The 17,280-nt window shown below is 41.5% G+C and overlaps 1 protein-coding gene across 2 annotated transcripts; it reads left to right on the top strand.

Moving 5' to 3' along the window:
• The first annotated feature begins 371 nt into the window (after positions 1 to 371).
• On the top strand, positions 372 to 5,867 carry TFPI2 (tissue factor pathway inhibitor 2). 2 transcript variants are annotated; one of them, XM_035318867.1, is made up of 5 exons: positions 372 to 548; positions 642 to 821; positions 1,227 to 1,406; positions 2,667 to 2,840; positions 4,750 to 5,867. In XM_035318867.1, exons 1-5 carry the CDS (start codon positions 467 to 469, stop codon positions 4,851 to 4,853), a joined length of 720 nt encoding a protein of 239 aa, XP_035174758.1. In that variant the 5' UTR covers positions 372 to 466; the 3' UTR covers positions 4,854 to 5,867. The 2 variants fall into 2 exon arrangements, with proteins under 2 accessions (XP_035174758.1, XP_035174759.1); XM_035318868.1 differs by having other exon boundaries at positions 397 to 548; positions 4,753 to 5,623.
• Positions 5,868 to 17,280: the final 11,413 nt, after the last annotated feature.

Raw genomic sequence — 17,280 nt, 5'->3', positions numbered from 1 at the left:
ATCCTCTTCCAGCATCATCCCGTAACGTGCGGGGCAGGGCGGGGGAACGGGGGGGCATGGGGACATAGCCGTGGACCCCGGCCAGCTCCCCGCCGCCCCGCGACGGCGGCTGGAGCAGCCCGGGGACGGGCCCACCCCGCTGCCCCCTTGCTCCCCGCCCGGTTCCCCCTCGACGGCGGGTCGGGGGGCGTCCCTGGGCGCCGGGGCTGGGGCAGGGGCGCATCCCGCCGCGCCCGGTGACGGCCGGGTGATCGGGGCCCCGCTGCCCCGCTGAATCAGCCCTTCCCCTCCCACCACACGCGCAAGGAGGGAGGCGGCCCGGGGAAGCCGTCTGGGCGCATATAAAGCGCTGCCGTCGGGCCGGGCAGCGCCGACCGCTCGCGGGACCCCGCCGCCCTGTGTCTGTCTGTCCGTCCGTCCGTCTGTCTCTCTCTGTCTGTCCCTCTCCGCCGCCCGCTGTCGTGACATGGCCGCCGGCCGCCGCCTCCCGCTGCCCGCGCTGCTGCTGCCGCTGGCCTGCGCCGCCCTGGCGCCTCGCAGCCTCACAGGTAGGGGTAGGAGCCGGGCCCCGGGGGCGGCTGCCGAGGGGCCGGGGTCTCCGCCGAGGTGGCCTCAGCCCCGGGCACTCGTGTCTCCCGCAGAGAAGCAGCGAGCCTGCCTGCTGCCCCCCGACGACGGCCCCTGCCGCGCCCTGGTGCCGCGCTGGTACTACGACAGGTACACGCAGAGCTGCCAGGAGTTCACCTACGGGGGCTGCCACGGAAACGCCAACAACTTCCTCACCCTCGACGACTGCGAGAAGAGCTGCTGGACCATCAAGAGTGAGTCCGGGGGACCGGCCTGACGGCACCCTGGGGGGCGGCGGGGGGCTCGGGGGCAGCGCCGGGGTGGCCGGGGGCCGGAGGGAGCGGAGCCTTCCTCCCCACACATCCTCCCCTCCCGAGCCGAGTAACTGCTGATGCTGAGGGGCTGGAGGGAGTTGTGTCAGAGGAGACACGAGGATTGGCATATTATTTTTAAAAATATAATTTAGTTTTATAACTAGCTGCTGATGAAAGCATCCAATTCCTCCTGCAAAGCTTGTCCCGTTTTATTAAAGACTGCAGGCTTGGGACTTGCTCAGAACCAGGATAGCAGCATCTCGTGTCAACCTCCACCCATCGCTGCTCGGGACGGGGAGCGCAAAGGGTCGGCTTTTACTGAGGGTGAAACTGTTTTCGTTGCAGAAGTGCCCAAATTATGCCGGATGGAGGCTGACGGAGGACCTTGCAGAGGTCATATAAAAAGATACGCCTTTAACTTGAGCTCAATGAGGTGTGAGGAGTTCATCTATGGTGGCTGTTACGGGAACGGCAACAACTTCAGAGATTTGCAGTCATGTGTGGACCACTGCCTGCCAGAGAAAAGTAATGGTTGTTCCAAGTTTTTAATAAACTAGATGGTTTGAAAGCGATACAAAGATGATACTTTATTTGGTATTTTCCTCTGGATACCTGTACAGCAGTATTTTTGAAGACTTCTGGGAAACAGATGCTTATAATTTTCTGCAGGCTTTCGTGTGTCACTGGTCTCGGCTGCCTGCTACTGAGAGAACAAAAATGCTGTGTTAGTTTAGTACCGTGACCTTAAATTTGCCCACAGCAGCACCCAGCAGGTCTCTTGCCTTCCAGAGAGCTGTGCCTGTGTAACCTGAAGGGCAGCAAGGTCGGAGATCTGTGTTGGGCAGGTGTCTGGGACACAGCGGCTGCCCGGGGCAGGGAACTGATATCCCAAAATAAGGGAGCAGTGCCTTTATACATTCAAGCCTGAGAGATGCTGTTAGCTGGCTTGTAATTTTTGGCACTCGCCAGTTCACTCCTGATAGAAGTTTTTTCCTCGTCTGACCTGTCTCTCTGTACGAACCATAAAGAGGAAAGAGAGTAATTATCAGCAGGTGACTGTAGGCAAATGTCTTCCTAATCACCAGATTAACATCTGGTCTATCTTTGACAGTATCTTTGAAGAAGAGAGAGCTACCAGAACGGATCAAAACTGTTGCTGCCTGTGCTTCATTAGTGCTTGATGAGAAAGTTATTTTTGGCTTGTGACAGATTGTCACCATTTTCTTAGGTGAATGCTGAATTATTTTTAATTTCTCTGTTGAACATCTAATAAATTGGTAAAAGGACTCCAGCAACAGAAGGAAGATTTTGCTGAGGCATTATAAAACATGATTCTTGTGAGAAAGATGTGGTTTTGTACTTTTTGCAGCAAGTGGACAGGATTTGCTGGCAAAAGCACAGCAAGGGTAGACAAAATAGTGCCTATCTCATCTACAGAGGTAATTACACAGGAATCCCTGTTATTTTCCTGTATATAGATGTGGAATCAGCCTGCTGCCTAGACTATGTGAACATCACAACTCTCCCATGTGTAGCACCACATGTGGGGAGAGCTGATGAATTTCACTTGTGGATTAGTAAACCTATTTTCTGGGACTGTCTGGTGCTTTTTCTAACTCACAGCTCACAGGAATAAGATGCAGTAAGTCTCTGAAGTCATTGGTAATGCTTGTGTCACTTCCATGAGAGTAATAGGTGTTTAGCTGACAGATTCATTGCAGGGTAAAATTTAATATGCCAGTCATAAAAATGCATAATTTTATTTTATTTTATTCCTTTTTCAAGCTGGTCCTTTGCTATGCTATAGCCCGAAGGATGAAGGATTGTGTTCTTCTTCTGTGCCTCGCTATTACTATGACACCAAGAGTAAATCATGTAAGGAGTTCAAATACACTGGCTGTGGTGGAAATGCCAATAACTTTGTTACTGAAACAGATTGCTACAATGTCTGTGGGAAAGGTAAGGTGTTTTTTTTTTTTTTTTTTTTTTTTTTCCCATAGCATTTTCAGCAGTTCCCATCCTCTCTTGATTCCCTGCTGCCTGTTCCCACTTCCCATTCCCATTACTAAAGATTTCTGCTTCATCACTTGTGCTGAATCAACTGCTCCTGTGGCTGTGGGGGGAAGGGCTGGAAGATGATTGATTTTTATTTTATTTTTTTTTTGTAATGGTTTTATTCAGATCAGCTACTGGTTGTGCTTATATGTCAAAACTGTTGTGCTTTTACCTGCAGTAATATGTTCATACCAGCTATTACAAGTCTTAATACTCTAGTTTAATTAATTTGATATGTAAATCAACAACAGAGAGAAAAGCATAATTATATGTTGCTTCCCAGAGCAGTCAAGAATCAGACAGAGCACAATATTTAAAAAATGATACTAGTGGGGAAAAAAAATAAGGCTGTATCTAGCACATATCTAGCCTTTGAAAAAAAATAAAACACCAAACCCAGCTCTTTTTTAAACATGAGATATTTACAGTGTTCAAGTATTGCTCTATTTAAGATGTGTAGAAGGCTTAAGTCAGGACAATATTCTCCGGTTTGGGCTTTGAAATCCATGGCTGTTGAAGCTGGTGGCCAAGGAGCTAAACCAGGGCAGGGGTTTTACCCTGAGCACAATCCTCAGAACTGAAAATATTGTGTGCCAGTTACTCATGGCAGTAATATTTCTGTGGTTGACAAGTCTGAGTGTGTCTCTGCCATTCTGGTGTTACAAGGCAGGCTTTAATAGCGTGCCAGGTCTATCAGAGATGCCAGCGATTACCTAATTTGCACCTATTACTACCTGGGGAATGGCAGGGCCAGGCTCCAGCCTAAGCGTGCAAAGAGAGAGGAGGCAGGAAACTGCCTCTTCAGCATCCTGCACACACCCAGCCAGGTCTGCTCTGGGGGTTCTCCCTCGTTCCTTCTCCTTATGGAGGAAAGACATTAAAAAAATGTTATCCACCTCTTTCCTGGTGCAACAAATGGCAAAGCCCAGAGGATCGGTTATAAGCTTTTTCACTAACTTGGGTGTTTCAAAATTCAGGAAGGCGTGGTCAACCAAAGGTCATAGTTGAGGGCATAATTAGTACTAATTAATGCTGAGCTATACATATTAATTTCTATAGCTTGGGAGTGTACAGCAACATTAACCAAATCTTGAAGGCAACTTTATCCACTTCTCTCTCCCTCCTATAGTTCCCCTCCCCAGTATCTTTCCTGTTACCTTCTTGAGTCTAAAGATGAAATCAGTTAACCTTCCTTGTGCAAATGTACAGCTGCTGTTTACATTGACCTATAGCTTTTGGAGTGAAAAAGTATCTGATTAATTTCATTTTAGAATATTATAGTAGAAAAGAAAACAGTTGCATAAGCTCTTCTGCAAATAACCCAGCCGCTGGCTTTGACCACTCCGCAGTACTTGTGTGAGACCCCATTCAGTGCAGGAACCCAAATTATTTTACATTTTCATCCCCCGCAAGCACTGGTTATATTTTAGACTTTGCCCTGTTGTTGCTCAAAGAAATGTAGTAATAGTTGTTTTATTTTATTTTATATATTTTTTTTCAGATTTAGAAAGGTGTTTAATCCCATTCTGGTGTTACCACAGGGCACCTAGAACAGGGTTTAATTCCTGCTCAGGAAAAGAACAGCAAAACAGGGGCCCAGTGCCAATGTGGAGGCATTCTAAACCTTAAAGTGTGTGAGAATAGGGTGTTGAGAATAAATTTTGCAGTTTCTGACATGGCTGTTACTATCAGGTGAACAGATTTAACAGCACAATACAAATAATAATAATAATAATAATAATAAATCCAAACAATAATCAGTAGTAACAATTTTGTCATACTGCTTCAGTAACTACTTTCTTTATTTTCTTAGCAGGGAGTCAGAAACCAGCCATGAAAAAGCCAACAGATGTATTCCGCAGAAAGATGATGCGAAAACTGATTAAAAAGCCTCAGATGCGTAACCTGAAGTCTTAAACCTAAATGTACACTTGAATGTTTGAAACACTTTCTTGACTCCACTTTCCTCTTTTGTAACATAGTTTCCACACAGTTTTATACTTTGACATGTAGTTCTGTCTTTCAGAACTGCATTTTTTTCCAACTTACTTTTTATAAAGGACTGCATTTAATAGAAGCAGAATGAACCTAGGTTTGGTTCTTCTACTCTGTTGTATTCACAGTAATACTTTGGTAAAGCCACGTATTTAGATTTCCATGTTTTTATGGGGGAGTGTTACTGCTGCCTTGGGAGAATATTTCAGCAGTTACAAATTAATTAAGATTTGAAAAAATCGATTGTCTCTTAGTATAACTAAGGAGAATGCAAAGGTAAATCTCTGATGTGGATTTTTTTCTTTTGCATATTCTGCTTTCTAAAGAAAAGGAATTTTTCACAAGAGTGAAAGTAGGCTTGTAGCCCTGCCATTTTACATACTTTGACACTATAATTTCAGTAGACTACCCTTTACAGTCACTTTGGTAGTCAAAGCTTTCAGAAGCTTTCATAATAGTAGAAGTATAAACTTTAAGTCTGGTTCATCCCATGAAAGAAAATTGGGAATAGGGATACTTGGACAAGTATTCTGACAAAGGCAATGAATAAGCTACTTGGTCATTAAAATGAAAATGTATCCATTGCTTTTTCGTGACATTTGAAATTCCAACTATGTTGTGCTCCAGATCCTCTTAGGGAATAAATCAGCATATTTCTATTGATTTTTTATGGGGCTACACTGATTATGTTATGAGGGTCTTATTATTTGTGTTCATGTGGCGGCTATTAAAACAGAAAAACAGAAGCTTCTGCAAATCTCATGCAATCCCTATTTTGAGGCACTGTTGCATTTATTTTGTTAGGTTATGCCTGTGGTGGTATTATCGCACCTTCTTGTATGTTTTATATTTGAGCCATGTCTGAATTTTGATTAATTTCACCTACAGTGTTTTCTAATATAAATCCATAAATATTGTTAATAAAATCTTTTTTTTTTTTTTTTTTTTTTTTTTGAAAAAGAAGAGCTTGTTCTGTCATATGATTCTGTTAATTATCATGAATTAGTTGCATACACCAATAAGTGTAATGGAACCTACTATTTAGTAATTATGACTAGCAGAGTTTAGTTGTCTCTGAAATCATTTCCTTATGCTGAGGTTTTCATCTGAAGGAAGCCTGCAAGTTGCACTGATGTCATTTATCCGCAGCAGTTTTTATGGCTCAGTTGGCTACATAAGGAGTTGCTGTCAAATGCGTGCCTAGCTGAGACAATTTGCTACTGGGTATCCTGTAAGATGTTGCGCTACCTGAACAGCTTTTGTGAGGGTAGCAGGCTATTTGCCTGAAATTATGTCAACATTCGGTTAGAAAGTCTCAGGTGTGTGCTTTATCCCCATTTCAGGGAGGGAACACACTGGCAAAACTAGACAAGTTTTTCTTACTGATTTTCCTGATCTTACTGATCTTATTGATTTCAGAGGCATGCCGGCCTAGCACTGCCAGGATTTTGGCGAGGGCTAGGGCTGCTTGCTGAGCCCCAGGAGGCTGCTATGGCTTTGGTGCTGATTAAACCTCCCTGGGGAACACAAAGCATGCCACCTACGGATGCTGCCCCCATCCCTTCCCTCAGGCTGTGAATTGCAGTGGTGCACACAGAGCAGCAACCCAGAATGTCCCTCTGAATATTTTTAGATGCCTGGCACTGTCATTTGGGAGACACCGGCTGCAATTATTGCAGCTTGTGGACTGGGTAGAAACAGCAGCCCTTTTCAGAAGTTGCAGTTCTGTTTAAACACTTTTTAGCTGAAGAGGATGACTGTCCTTTAACAGCATGCCTCTGGGATACATGTTTGAGAAATGGACTAATCCTCTTTATCACTTGAAAATATATTAAAGTCAGATGCAAAAGTGGACCTTGGATTTTAAAAGTTGTTGAGGAAAATGTGGGAACTGAAGCCCCAAAGTTGAGAACTGCTCCTTCTCACCTTTCTTCTTGATCTCAGTGCCTGGTCACATACAACATGTCCTGGACAAGGTGACACCCAGCTGGGGTCTCATCCTGGCAGGGATCCAAGTGGCTGACATTCTTCTGCTTGTGGCCAAATAAAGGGCTCAGCAAGAGCTGACTTGATGGGCTGGGCTCCATTCCCACTATGGCAGAGGCAGCTGCAGTGTTCTGTAGTGGGGCTGCTGAAGACACTTTCTTTTCTTGCATAAAAACATAAGTCAAAGTCTAAGGTCCTATTTCTAGGGTACTCAGTGAAATATCAGAGGCTTGGGTTTGAATCCCTTATCCAACCAGTATCAGACAGGAATTTAACCTAAAACCTAAAGTTTTATTCTTGCAGGGTTTTCTGATAGGCAGACTGTAGAACATTCTGGAGGACTTGGGGAGAAGACCAGGGCAGAGGCCATGGAAGCTCCTTTCAGTCTCTTAGGGATGCCATTGCACCTTGTATAAATTGCACCTTATTTCGAGGTAACTGCCTTAATCTCTTTTTTTTTCAGCCACAAAGAATTTCAGCTGCCATCTTGCTGCTTTGTTTAATGTTCTTAGGTTGCTCTGATATCCTCCCAGACTTCTGAGGCTTTGACTAACCTAAATAATTCGCTATTATCTACGGCCTTTTATGTGACTCACGACTTACTTCCTTTTTCAGCTTGCTGATGAAACAACAATAGCCCAAGGTTGGGTCAACTGTTAGCATTTTGCCACGTTGAAAATTAATGCAGCCCACACCATCTTGCAAATTAACTTTTATTATAGTAGCCAGTGTCCAGCAGCTACAGTGTGTCACAACGCAAATTTCTACTGCAGAGGAGGAAAGTAGTGATTATAATCAGTTGGGTTCATCTTGTCTTGCATAGGCAAACTTCCACTGAAACTCATGACTAGTGATTTGAATCATACCTGCCGCTCAGCAGCAGCTGCTGAAATAAGCAGATTTGACTAAATGCCATTGCAAATAAGGTCACTGATCTTTAACTTTCCATTGCAACCCAGGATTCCTGTTCTTCTCTTAGTGATATCTTGCAAAGACCTATATCAGAGACTATAAAAATGAAAATTTGCACTGATTCTATATCCTTACCCTTTTTCAACACTCAGGGAATTGCTTTGCAAAGTATTCCAGGAGGAGGAGGGTGTCTTCATCTTTGTATTTCACCAGAATTTTAAGTATCAAAAAGAGAAAAGAAAATAATCCACGTGGAAACATAATTCTTTTAATGATAGGTTAAATAATGGCAAGAAAGATTTCACCAAGTCTCATTTTAACAGTGACTAGCCCTAATAAATGACTTTCTTGCAATTACATGCTTCAGGAACAAAATGACAATGAGTTTGGGTGGAATTCCTGGAGTCGCATTTCTGACTGCCAGGAATGTCTCATTTTCTCTACTGGTCCTCATCAGCCGAGGAGGTGGAAGAAAGCATTTAATGTTTTACTGAACAATCAGTGAATTTGTGTCTCAATCACAGGTGATAGATTTAGTCCCTAAACCTGAAAGTCAGCTATATGCTGAGGGCAACTCTTTATCATCTTGTACAATATAAATTTACTCCAGCTATGGTTGTGAACACCTGGAAGAACCACAATGTGGATGTGCCAGAATTAATAAGCATTTACACTGATATTATTGAAAGCAAAATCTACCTCATTATCTATCTAGAAAGCTTTATATTGTTATGCATAGCTATCACTGTTGATAATTAGCAAAGAGATACTTGCTTCTGTTGAAGCAAGCCTAACTTTTCAGTGTACGGTGGTCCTGTAAAGTAATGTGTATCATCTGATAAATTACTTAATTGATGAGGAGAATGAATATTAATCATAATATATGAAGAATAATGAACAGCGATGATGTTAAGAAATCGATGTAAACAAGAAGTACAAAAGCATGTTGTTTGAGGTATTAGGCAACTGATGTCATCATGAGCCATGATTTCCACACTGATCCCAGAGAAGCGAGCATCCTCAGTTAAGTCTGAACTATATTTGAAAAAGAGAGAGGTGGTTCAGACAAGTTAAATACCAGCTTATGAAATATAAAACATTGTGTCTATTGTCTGGGAACAAAATACATCCCTTTTAATGAAGACTCCCTTTGTACTGACAGGACTGGCCATAATTTCAGGTGACTGGACACTCTTCCAGGCACAGCTGGTTCGCTTTTGTGTGCAGGGTGTCAAAGACAATTTGCACTCAAAGTACATCAGATCATCTCACTTGGTGGGGCCCAACTTCAGGCTGGTGAGCAATATTAGGCCTTGGTTTTGCTCAACCTCAACAAAGGACTTATTATATTAACTACAGGTTAAATTCTCTTATATATCTGCTGGCTGAATTACAACTTTTTTGCTCAGTGAATTTTCTTGGAGGTGAGTTCATACTCGCTTAGCAAATATGCAGGATCTTTTCTAAGAGGGCAATGCAAGATGAAATTTTTTGAAGGTTAGTGTGAAATGCAGTACTAGAATTCACAGTCACTAATAAATGCATATGATCGATATTCTCTATGGAATATTTTTCTCTGTGTGTGGGAAGCCAGAAAAAAATGGATAAATTATACTAATAAAAGCTACTTAAAGAGTCAAGAGAGTAAAGTGTGAAAAATATACCTCATTATCAAACAAGGATCAAGCATTCCATCATCACAGTAGTTTTCAGCAAAGAGAGATCTTGATTTTTATTGATGTTAAAAAAGAATATTCTATAAAAATGCCTCCAGGAGAAAGGAGCAAATCTAGCAAGGCTTTTTCCTTTTTCTTTCTGTTCCTTTCTTTTCTTTTCTTTTTTTTTTTTTTTGTTCCTTTCTTTTCCTTTCTTTTCCTTTCTTTTCCTTTCTTTTTCTTTCCTTTTCTTTTACTTTATCTTTCCTCTTCTTCCCTTTTCTTTCCTTTTTCTTTTTCTTTTCCTTTTTTTTTTTTTTTTTTTTTTTCCCCACAAGGCCAGCAAGACTTTTTTCCCCTGTTTTTGCTCTCCAAAAGTGGGAGGGAAGTTAGATGAGAAAAACAGTGATGACAAATGGTATTTACTGCTCTCCCAGGGACATGGGCTGCCACACTGCAGTACAAGGAGTCAGTGCAGCTCTCGCTGTGCCAGCCAGAGGGACTCTCCCATGATTTCAACAAAACCTGGAGTGAGTACAAACACTCCAACTGTCTCCAAACACAGAAAAGTGGTCTTGCACAGAGCAGCAGCATGTATATCTGTTCTTCTGCAGCAGCACATGTATCTGTCAATTCCTATCTGTGTTGTCAATTCCTATCCCTGGGTGCAAGCCAATGAACAAAAATCTCACTGAAATTATTCCCTACTTTTATTTCAGTGCCCACACAACCACTGGGTGTGCTCTGGAGGAGCAATAGGTTCCTCTCAGCTGGGAAATGACCCGCTAATTCATTTCTTTACTCTAGTATGTCTCCAGATAGGATCAAAAATACTATGAAGCCTATTACAGGAAAACATCGGAAAATATCTATCTTAATATTAAAGGCATTTACTTGACTAGGTTTTATCAGGGATTATTCTTTGCAACTTTAAAAAGAATTGTAGCTTTTGCATCATTTTCAAAACACTCTTCCATTAAAATACAAAGTAATATTGAGATAAACTGATATATATATTAAAGGAGGAATTTTTAAATCTCCTTAGTTTGGTTTAAAGCCATTAGATAGCTTGGGTGTTCTTCCTTCTGATATGTTACATGTTATTGGACACCTCAGCTAAGTGTCTTTTACTGGCAATTGAAATGGGTTCCTTAGCTGATCTCCTAACAGCACTTTTGCATCCTTTTATTGGGAATTAATCTAAGCTGTGATACAAGAAAAGTGTACACCATGAATCTTAATAAATTCTGAATTTCACAGAACTATTTAAAGCTGCAAACACCTGGAAAAAGTAAATGCATTGGTGAAGTAAAACTCACTTTCTTTTTTCTTTTTATCTTCTTTTTCTTTTTCTTTTTCTTTTTCTTTTTCTTTTTCTTTTTCTTTTTCTTTTTCTTTTTCTTTTTCTTTTTCTTTTTCTTTTTCTTTTTCTTTTTCTTTTTCTTTTTCTTTTTCTTTTCCTTTTCCTTTTCCTTTTCCTTTTCTTTTTTCTTTTCCATTTTGTATTTTCTTTTTAAAACTGAGACTGAAAAAAGATTACAGACTGCACTCTGTAGTTATGCTGGTGGAAAGCTTCTCTTGATCTCCAGATATACAACAAAAGAGATCTATCCAAACCTGCTGAAACGGAGCTGACAGAGAATCATCAAACTCTTACTGCCTCAGTTTTGAACAGACACCTGTAGTTAATACTCCTATCTCCAGCAGACAGAATTACACCTTTGAATGTGGTAGCAAGTGCTTAATGGCATTTAGGGTTTAAGTTTTCTCTTTCAAGAAGCTCCTTTTGCTCTATTTTCCTCACTAAAGCATGCTGAAGGCTTTCTCATTTCACCTGCTGCCACTGCAGAGGTTGTCTCTGGACCCTGGGGCAGCAAAACACCCTGGGAGAGCGTGTCACTGAAACGCTTGGCCCTGTGAAGAAACTTCCATGAAATAGCTCAGAAGGTTCCAAAAATAGGAAAGGCGTGTTTTCAACACTTGCGAAAGGTAAATCAGTGGAAAATAAAAGTCACAACTCCTGCAGGCTGAAGAGGACACAAGAGGTATTTTTTCAAGCTGTGCAGTGATGTTCATCACTTTGCTAGGAAATCATTGGCTGGAAGGAGGAGGGAGAGCCTGGGCTGACTCACCTGGCTTGCCCCTGCTTTGCCCACTGCCACACTTGTGCGGCAGCCCTGAAACGCAATGCCTGGCATCTTGCTCAGCGTGTGTTAGCCAGGGTTGGACCAGATGACATGTGAAGATACACTCCTCTCAGCCCACATTTTCCTAAGAGTATGAGTATATCTTCAGTGAAGAGCAACACAGTCCTGGAAATGCAAATAAGTTCTTTGAGTACACCACTGGAAAACAAAGGGCCCGTGTGAGTCCACACTTCTGGGTACTCGGGGTGCTTCCCGTAACCATTTCTGTGGGAAATCCCTATTCCCAGCAGGAGGCACAGCCCTCGGGCTTGGTTTTGATGTCAGAGGCAGTGCTGTCTGCAGCTATGGGCAGCTCAAATCTGGGCAGGGTGGCATGGGGGCATGCAGGTTGCAGAGCAGGAGGAGCAGGGCATAGGGAGGGAGGCAGTGCTGGTGTATCCGCTCCTGGCGGGGATGGGGATGTACCTGTGGGGTAAGGGAGCCTCCAAACAACAAGATGGATTTTACATCCTTTGAGCACTGCAATGAGAAATGTGTTGGCCACACAGCAATGTTAGAGCACTACTGTACACCAGCTAATGTACAAACAGCAAAAAGAAACAAGAAAGAGCCATCTGGTCTCTCAGGTGGAAGCACACAATATTAATAGACCTTTGAAATGCATCACAGTTATCAGCAGCAGCTTGAAGGTAATATTTTTCAGAATATTTTTTCAGCAGACATGCAAAAACATAAAATAAGGAATATTTGGTTTTCCAGCTGATGAAATAAATCTCAGCAGCACTGGAGCAAATGCCTTACAAAGCACACCAAAGCACAACTTCTATATTTCTGCAGCTGCTGAATGACTGTGGCAGATTTTTCTCCATTATTTTGCGTTCAAACTAAGCAGATGTGAAGAGAAGTTTCAATATGCAATTAAATATATAGCGTACCTAGCAATGGGATGCATTATTACTAGAATCCATTCACTGCTGTAAGACCTATTCATATTTTCTTTCAGATACATGGATAGTCACACTCCTAAACATGATTAGGACTCAGTCTTTCTCTGTGTTTTGTCTGCTAAGTTTCCATTTAGCAGTCATTCAATTTTCAGGAAAAAAAAAAATGGTTATTTTCCTAATCAACAGCTATGGGAACTCTGCCTTGACAGAGAGACCTTATGGGATATGTTTAGTCTCTACAATGTCCCCTTTACTAATGATGAAGATTTTGCAGGCTGTAGTTTGGTCTCTGTCATTTCCTTGGTTTTAGTGACAAAGGAGAACCAAAAGAAGGTTTCTGTGGAAGGAACTGTATGTCCTGTATCTATCTGCACAGATTGTCTGACACACTGAAGGTGGAACCAGAAGGGATTAGAAAACAAAGACCACATTTACAAAGCTGTTTGATTAGTGGTACCTAGCTACATAACTCCTATAGTGGGAATTTCCCAGACACTTTTAAACAAGTGCCTAGGGCACCTTATCTCTGCACCTAGACATTTATCTCTTTCTCTATTTATTAAGGTAAATATCTTCAAAAATCTGGCTCCACCTTTCATTTTCAAAGTGACAGAAGACCAGATTGTTCATTGTTCATGCCAATTGGCCTGCTGAGAACTGCATGCTTTTATATTTCCCAATATTTAAATGCTTTCCCTACTTGTATGCCAGCTGTGGGGACCCCATGATGTTGTGCTTGGTGGGTTAGGTGACCAAGAGAAGGACATGCATGCTTTGGCCCATTATGTGAGGAGCTGTCTAAAACTAGAAAGCTGAAAACCAGAAAAATAAGTGAAAATGACCATGCACACATAAGTGCCTGACATAGTGCAGCTTCCCAGTTGTCCAGAGTGGTCTCCTGCTCTATGCAGAGCCCAGGTCCAGATCCCAGTCTCTGCTTGCTTCTGCCTCTAAGTCAGTGAGTTTGGGTCAGTAGTAATAGGAGTTGCTCAAAACTCAGCTAATTTGAATAAGGGCAAAAATATGGCAGAATTTCCATAAAAGCTGTACTATGAGAAGATAGCAAGATGTGAATCACCTGTGGTTTCAGTTCTGCAAATCAGAAACCTGTCTGACCTTTTGCGCAATCAAACCACACCCTATTCCATTCAGCTCTGATTTATTAACTAGAAAGCTCTCATATCATTCCCCTTTCCATGGTTGCTGGTAAAATCTACAATTCCAGATAACATGAAAGAAAACTTGCTGTGCCAAAGATGACAATGGTTACCATTTTAATTTTCTAACATGTTTATCATTTTCACATTTCCACTTTCCATGTTTCCCAGTCCAGAGATGAATAATACCTAGGAAAAAAAAATAAAATAAAAGGACAAAAAAAGCCCTCATATTAAATTAGTCTCAGAACATTAAGAAAAAACGTCCACCGCACCCTGTGATTAATTCATTAATCCGTCTTTCAAAACAAGTAATCTAATTAGCTTGCAAACAAGAACATGACGCACACGTGGCTCTTCAAATAGTGTTGACATATTGAATAGTTCAGATTCCTAAGATACACAGCCTTTCACTTGCTGCTTCCAGTTCCAGTAAAACCCAGACCAGAACACTTCTGCTCTCGAAGGTTCCTGGATGCACAGAATGGAATGTGCTCATGGTCCAAGGCCAGGACACAGATAACAGGTCTCTTCCTTTGGAGAAAAAAGAAACTGCAAGTGCTTCTTACAGGCAGCCCTAAGCACAGCTGGCTAGGCAATGTGCAGATTTTAAAAGACCTGAGAGCTATCTTTTGGCCTCTTTGTAAGCACTAAATGTCAATCAAAAGTTCAAAAGTTCATGCATATACATATACTTGTATATGTGAAAGAGAACTGAAGAAGCAGACTGACCAGTGAAGAATGCAAAGAGAGGTCTGTCAGCTCAGTTGGGAGAGCTAGGCCATGGGAAGAGACCACAAAGCAGTGTAAAGTAAGGGTGATGGTTTTTGGTGGCCAGAGGCTGAATTTCATGTACGTCTGTCATCCAATTGGAAGGCTATACAGTAAAAGTGGACTATTGAAAACCCAACAAAAAAAAAAATCTATACCATTCATAATGATACAATTAGCTTTAAATATTTCAGGAAGATCAACGAAGGTAAACAGGCTGTTTTTAATCTTTTATTTTAATATATATATATATTTCTGTTTATGTCAGATTCTGTGCTGCCATGTCACATAATCACAAATATGGGAATGAGATGAATATATAGCAACTGTCAAAGTCTCATTCCTTTCAGCTAATAGAGGTGTTGCTCCAAATTCATCCTTGACATCATCCAAAAGGAAGACTTTATTTTCTGGTACTGACTTCCTGAATTTTTGCTAACAGTTTTTGGGACAAATTGTGATATTACTGTAAATTATTTCTCAATTCTCTGTTAAAGTTCAACCCAAAAGAGAATTAGATCCTAGCTATGCTGTTCATTACTGTCTTTACTTTGGAAATCTCTAGGCAATCCAGTCAGTTTCTGATAATTCAATTAATTGACTGTTGAATAAATGTTACAATGAATACAAGGAACATGAAAGATATATCACATTCACCTGAGTCTGACAATGTCTACTATTTGGTTAATGGCTGGGATGGGTGGAGGTTGGCATGGGAAAATGCATATAAACCTTAAGTGTTGTGCAATGATTCTTGCACTGTTTTCCTTCACGTAAGCTGAATCAGAAAGCCCTTACGGGGTGGCCTGGTAGCAGGTTATGAGAAAGGCCAGAGATTTAGGTTCCTATGGATCCAGTCATGCATAAAAACAGCAGGGAGGTTCATGAGCATATTGACAGTTGACAATGACCAACGCAAGAGTAAACCACAAACTGATGGAAATCTTTCTACAGAAGCCACCCTGTAAGGAACTTCCTGAACTTCCAAGAACACAGTCTAGAAGCAATTAGAGCACTCAACAAATGTGAAATGTAGACCTTGTAAGCAACACTCTGTCAAAAATACAAAAATTCCCGTCCTCTGTGTAACCTTGAAGTAACAAATATTTTCTTCTATTTTTAGGCTGGGAAAAACAAACAAAACAAAACAAAACAAAACAAAACAGCAATAAAAGTATTTATTTTTAATGAAAGACTAGTTTTGTAAGATTGAATTACATTTCAAATGCATCATTTTTACCAAGAGAAGTATCAGAGTAATCAAGTCCAACCAAAATGTATTGAATGTAAGAAAGAAAAATGCTTTGTTCTTTTCTCTGCTGATGCTGTTGACAGAAAAATGTTCTCATGAAACAATCTGTCTCAATCAGACTGATGTTTTTCCTTTTGAAATTGTGTGACCAAGTCTACTCAAAGATTTCATGTATACCTGGTTCATATATAGTTCTCATATCAATGAGAAATATTGGAAGCCTGGCAGATGAAAAATCAGTATGGTCACTTGACTGAGGAGACCATGAAAAAATACAGACAAAAACAGATGTTACCTCATTTGAAGATCTACAAAACCTAGGAGTCCTTTCAGAGTGCTTATATCACTACCATTAGTGTAGTAACTAGTGATATTTAATCAGCAGATGGGTTCCTGTTATCAGGGGATTTGGGGCTGACGTTCAATGGATAATGGAGCAGTGCAGACACACACACACACACACACAAAAAGTGTTACAGCCACATAAATTCTGAAGAACCAGCTCAGGTGTCTCTGCATTGTGCCCCCAGACTTTTAGCCTGGAGGCAGCAGTTACTAGCTCAGTCTCAGCCCGGCATGGAGGCTGCTTCTGTCCTGAACAGACTCTGAGAACAGATGTAAAGATGGGTTTGCTTGACACTATACATGAACTTAGAAGTTCTATTGACAAGAAAACTGGAGACATCCCTGCACCCAGCATATGGATAGGCCTGAAGGCACAGTCTCCCACGTGATGGGTTATTGACTCTAATTGTGCTCCCTGATGAATGAGGGAGCTTCTTTCATGACCATGTTGCAGGAAAGAGGATGCATCTTCCAAAGGCCAGTTGGACATGTAGCTCTCATGAAGTTAAGAAAAGTTACTTGCAAGTTACATCTTAGAGGACATAAGTGATTTGCCTGAAACAGCACAAAAAGACTCTTGTAACAGAAACTTCACTCTGGGTGATTCAAATCCTGTGAAAGAAACTCCAGGCTCTGTCGGAGAGCTACAATGACCAAATCCCAGATACAGCAGTGATCGGGAGAGGATTCCTTCTAAAATGCTAACCACCATGTGACCTGATTATGGAAGGGCTGAATCCATGTTGGTGTCATCCTCATGCCTCCAGGTGCATGAAACCATCTTGCCCAGAGATTATTTTCCTGATGGTATCAGGGACATGTAGGGATCGAGATAAGACCATGGTTTAAGTTGGGGGCCTCAAAACCCAACTAGGAATGGGTTCCTCTCTTGCAAACAGAGGAAAGACCTACCATTACTTCATATGTATATATATGGCACTGTGGTAGTTCACTTTTAGCACAGATCAAGAAGCATCAGTTTTATCTGCCTTCTCACTAGAAAATTCAGCTAGGCAAATCTTTTGATTCTAAGCCCACAGGATCTAGTAATACATGTAAAACTTTCTTCCACAAAGTCCATGTCACTGTACCTCTACCTCAGGTGTTTCCAATCAATGGACTACTGAAAACAAAATAAAACAAATGAACAGACCTCCTCTTTTTTTAGAGAGTCATA

The sequence above is a fragment of the Oxyura jamaicensis genome, chromosome 2 (assembly GCF_011077185.1).
Source record: "Oxyura jamaicensis isolate SHBP4307 breed ruddy duck chromosome 2, BPBGC_Ojam_1.0, whole genome shotgun sequence".
Taxonomy (NCBI): Eukaryota; Metazoa; Chordata; class Aves; order Anseriformes; family Anatidae; genus Oxyura; species Oxyura jamaicensis.
This window is presented reverse-complemented; position numbering and strand designations above follow the sequence as displayed.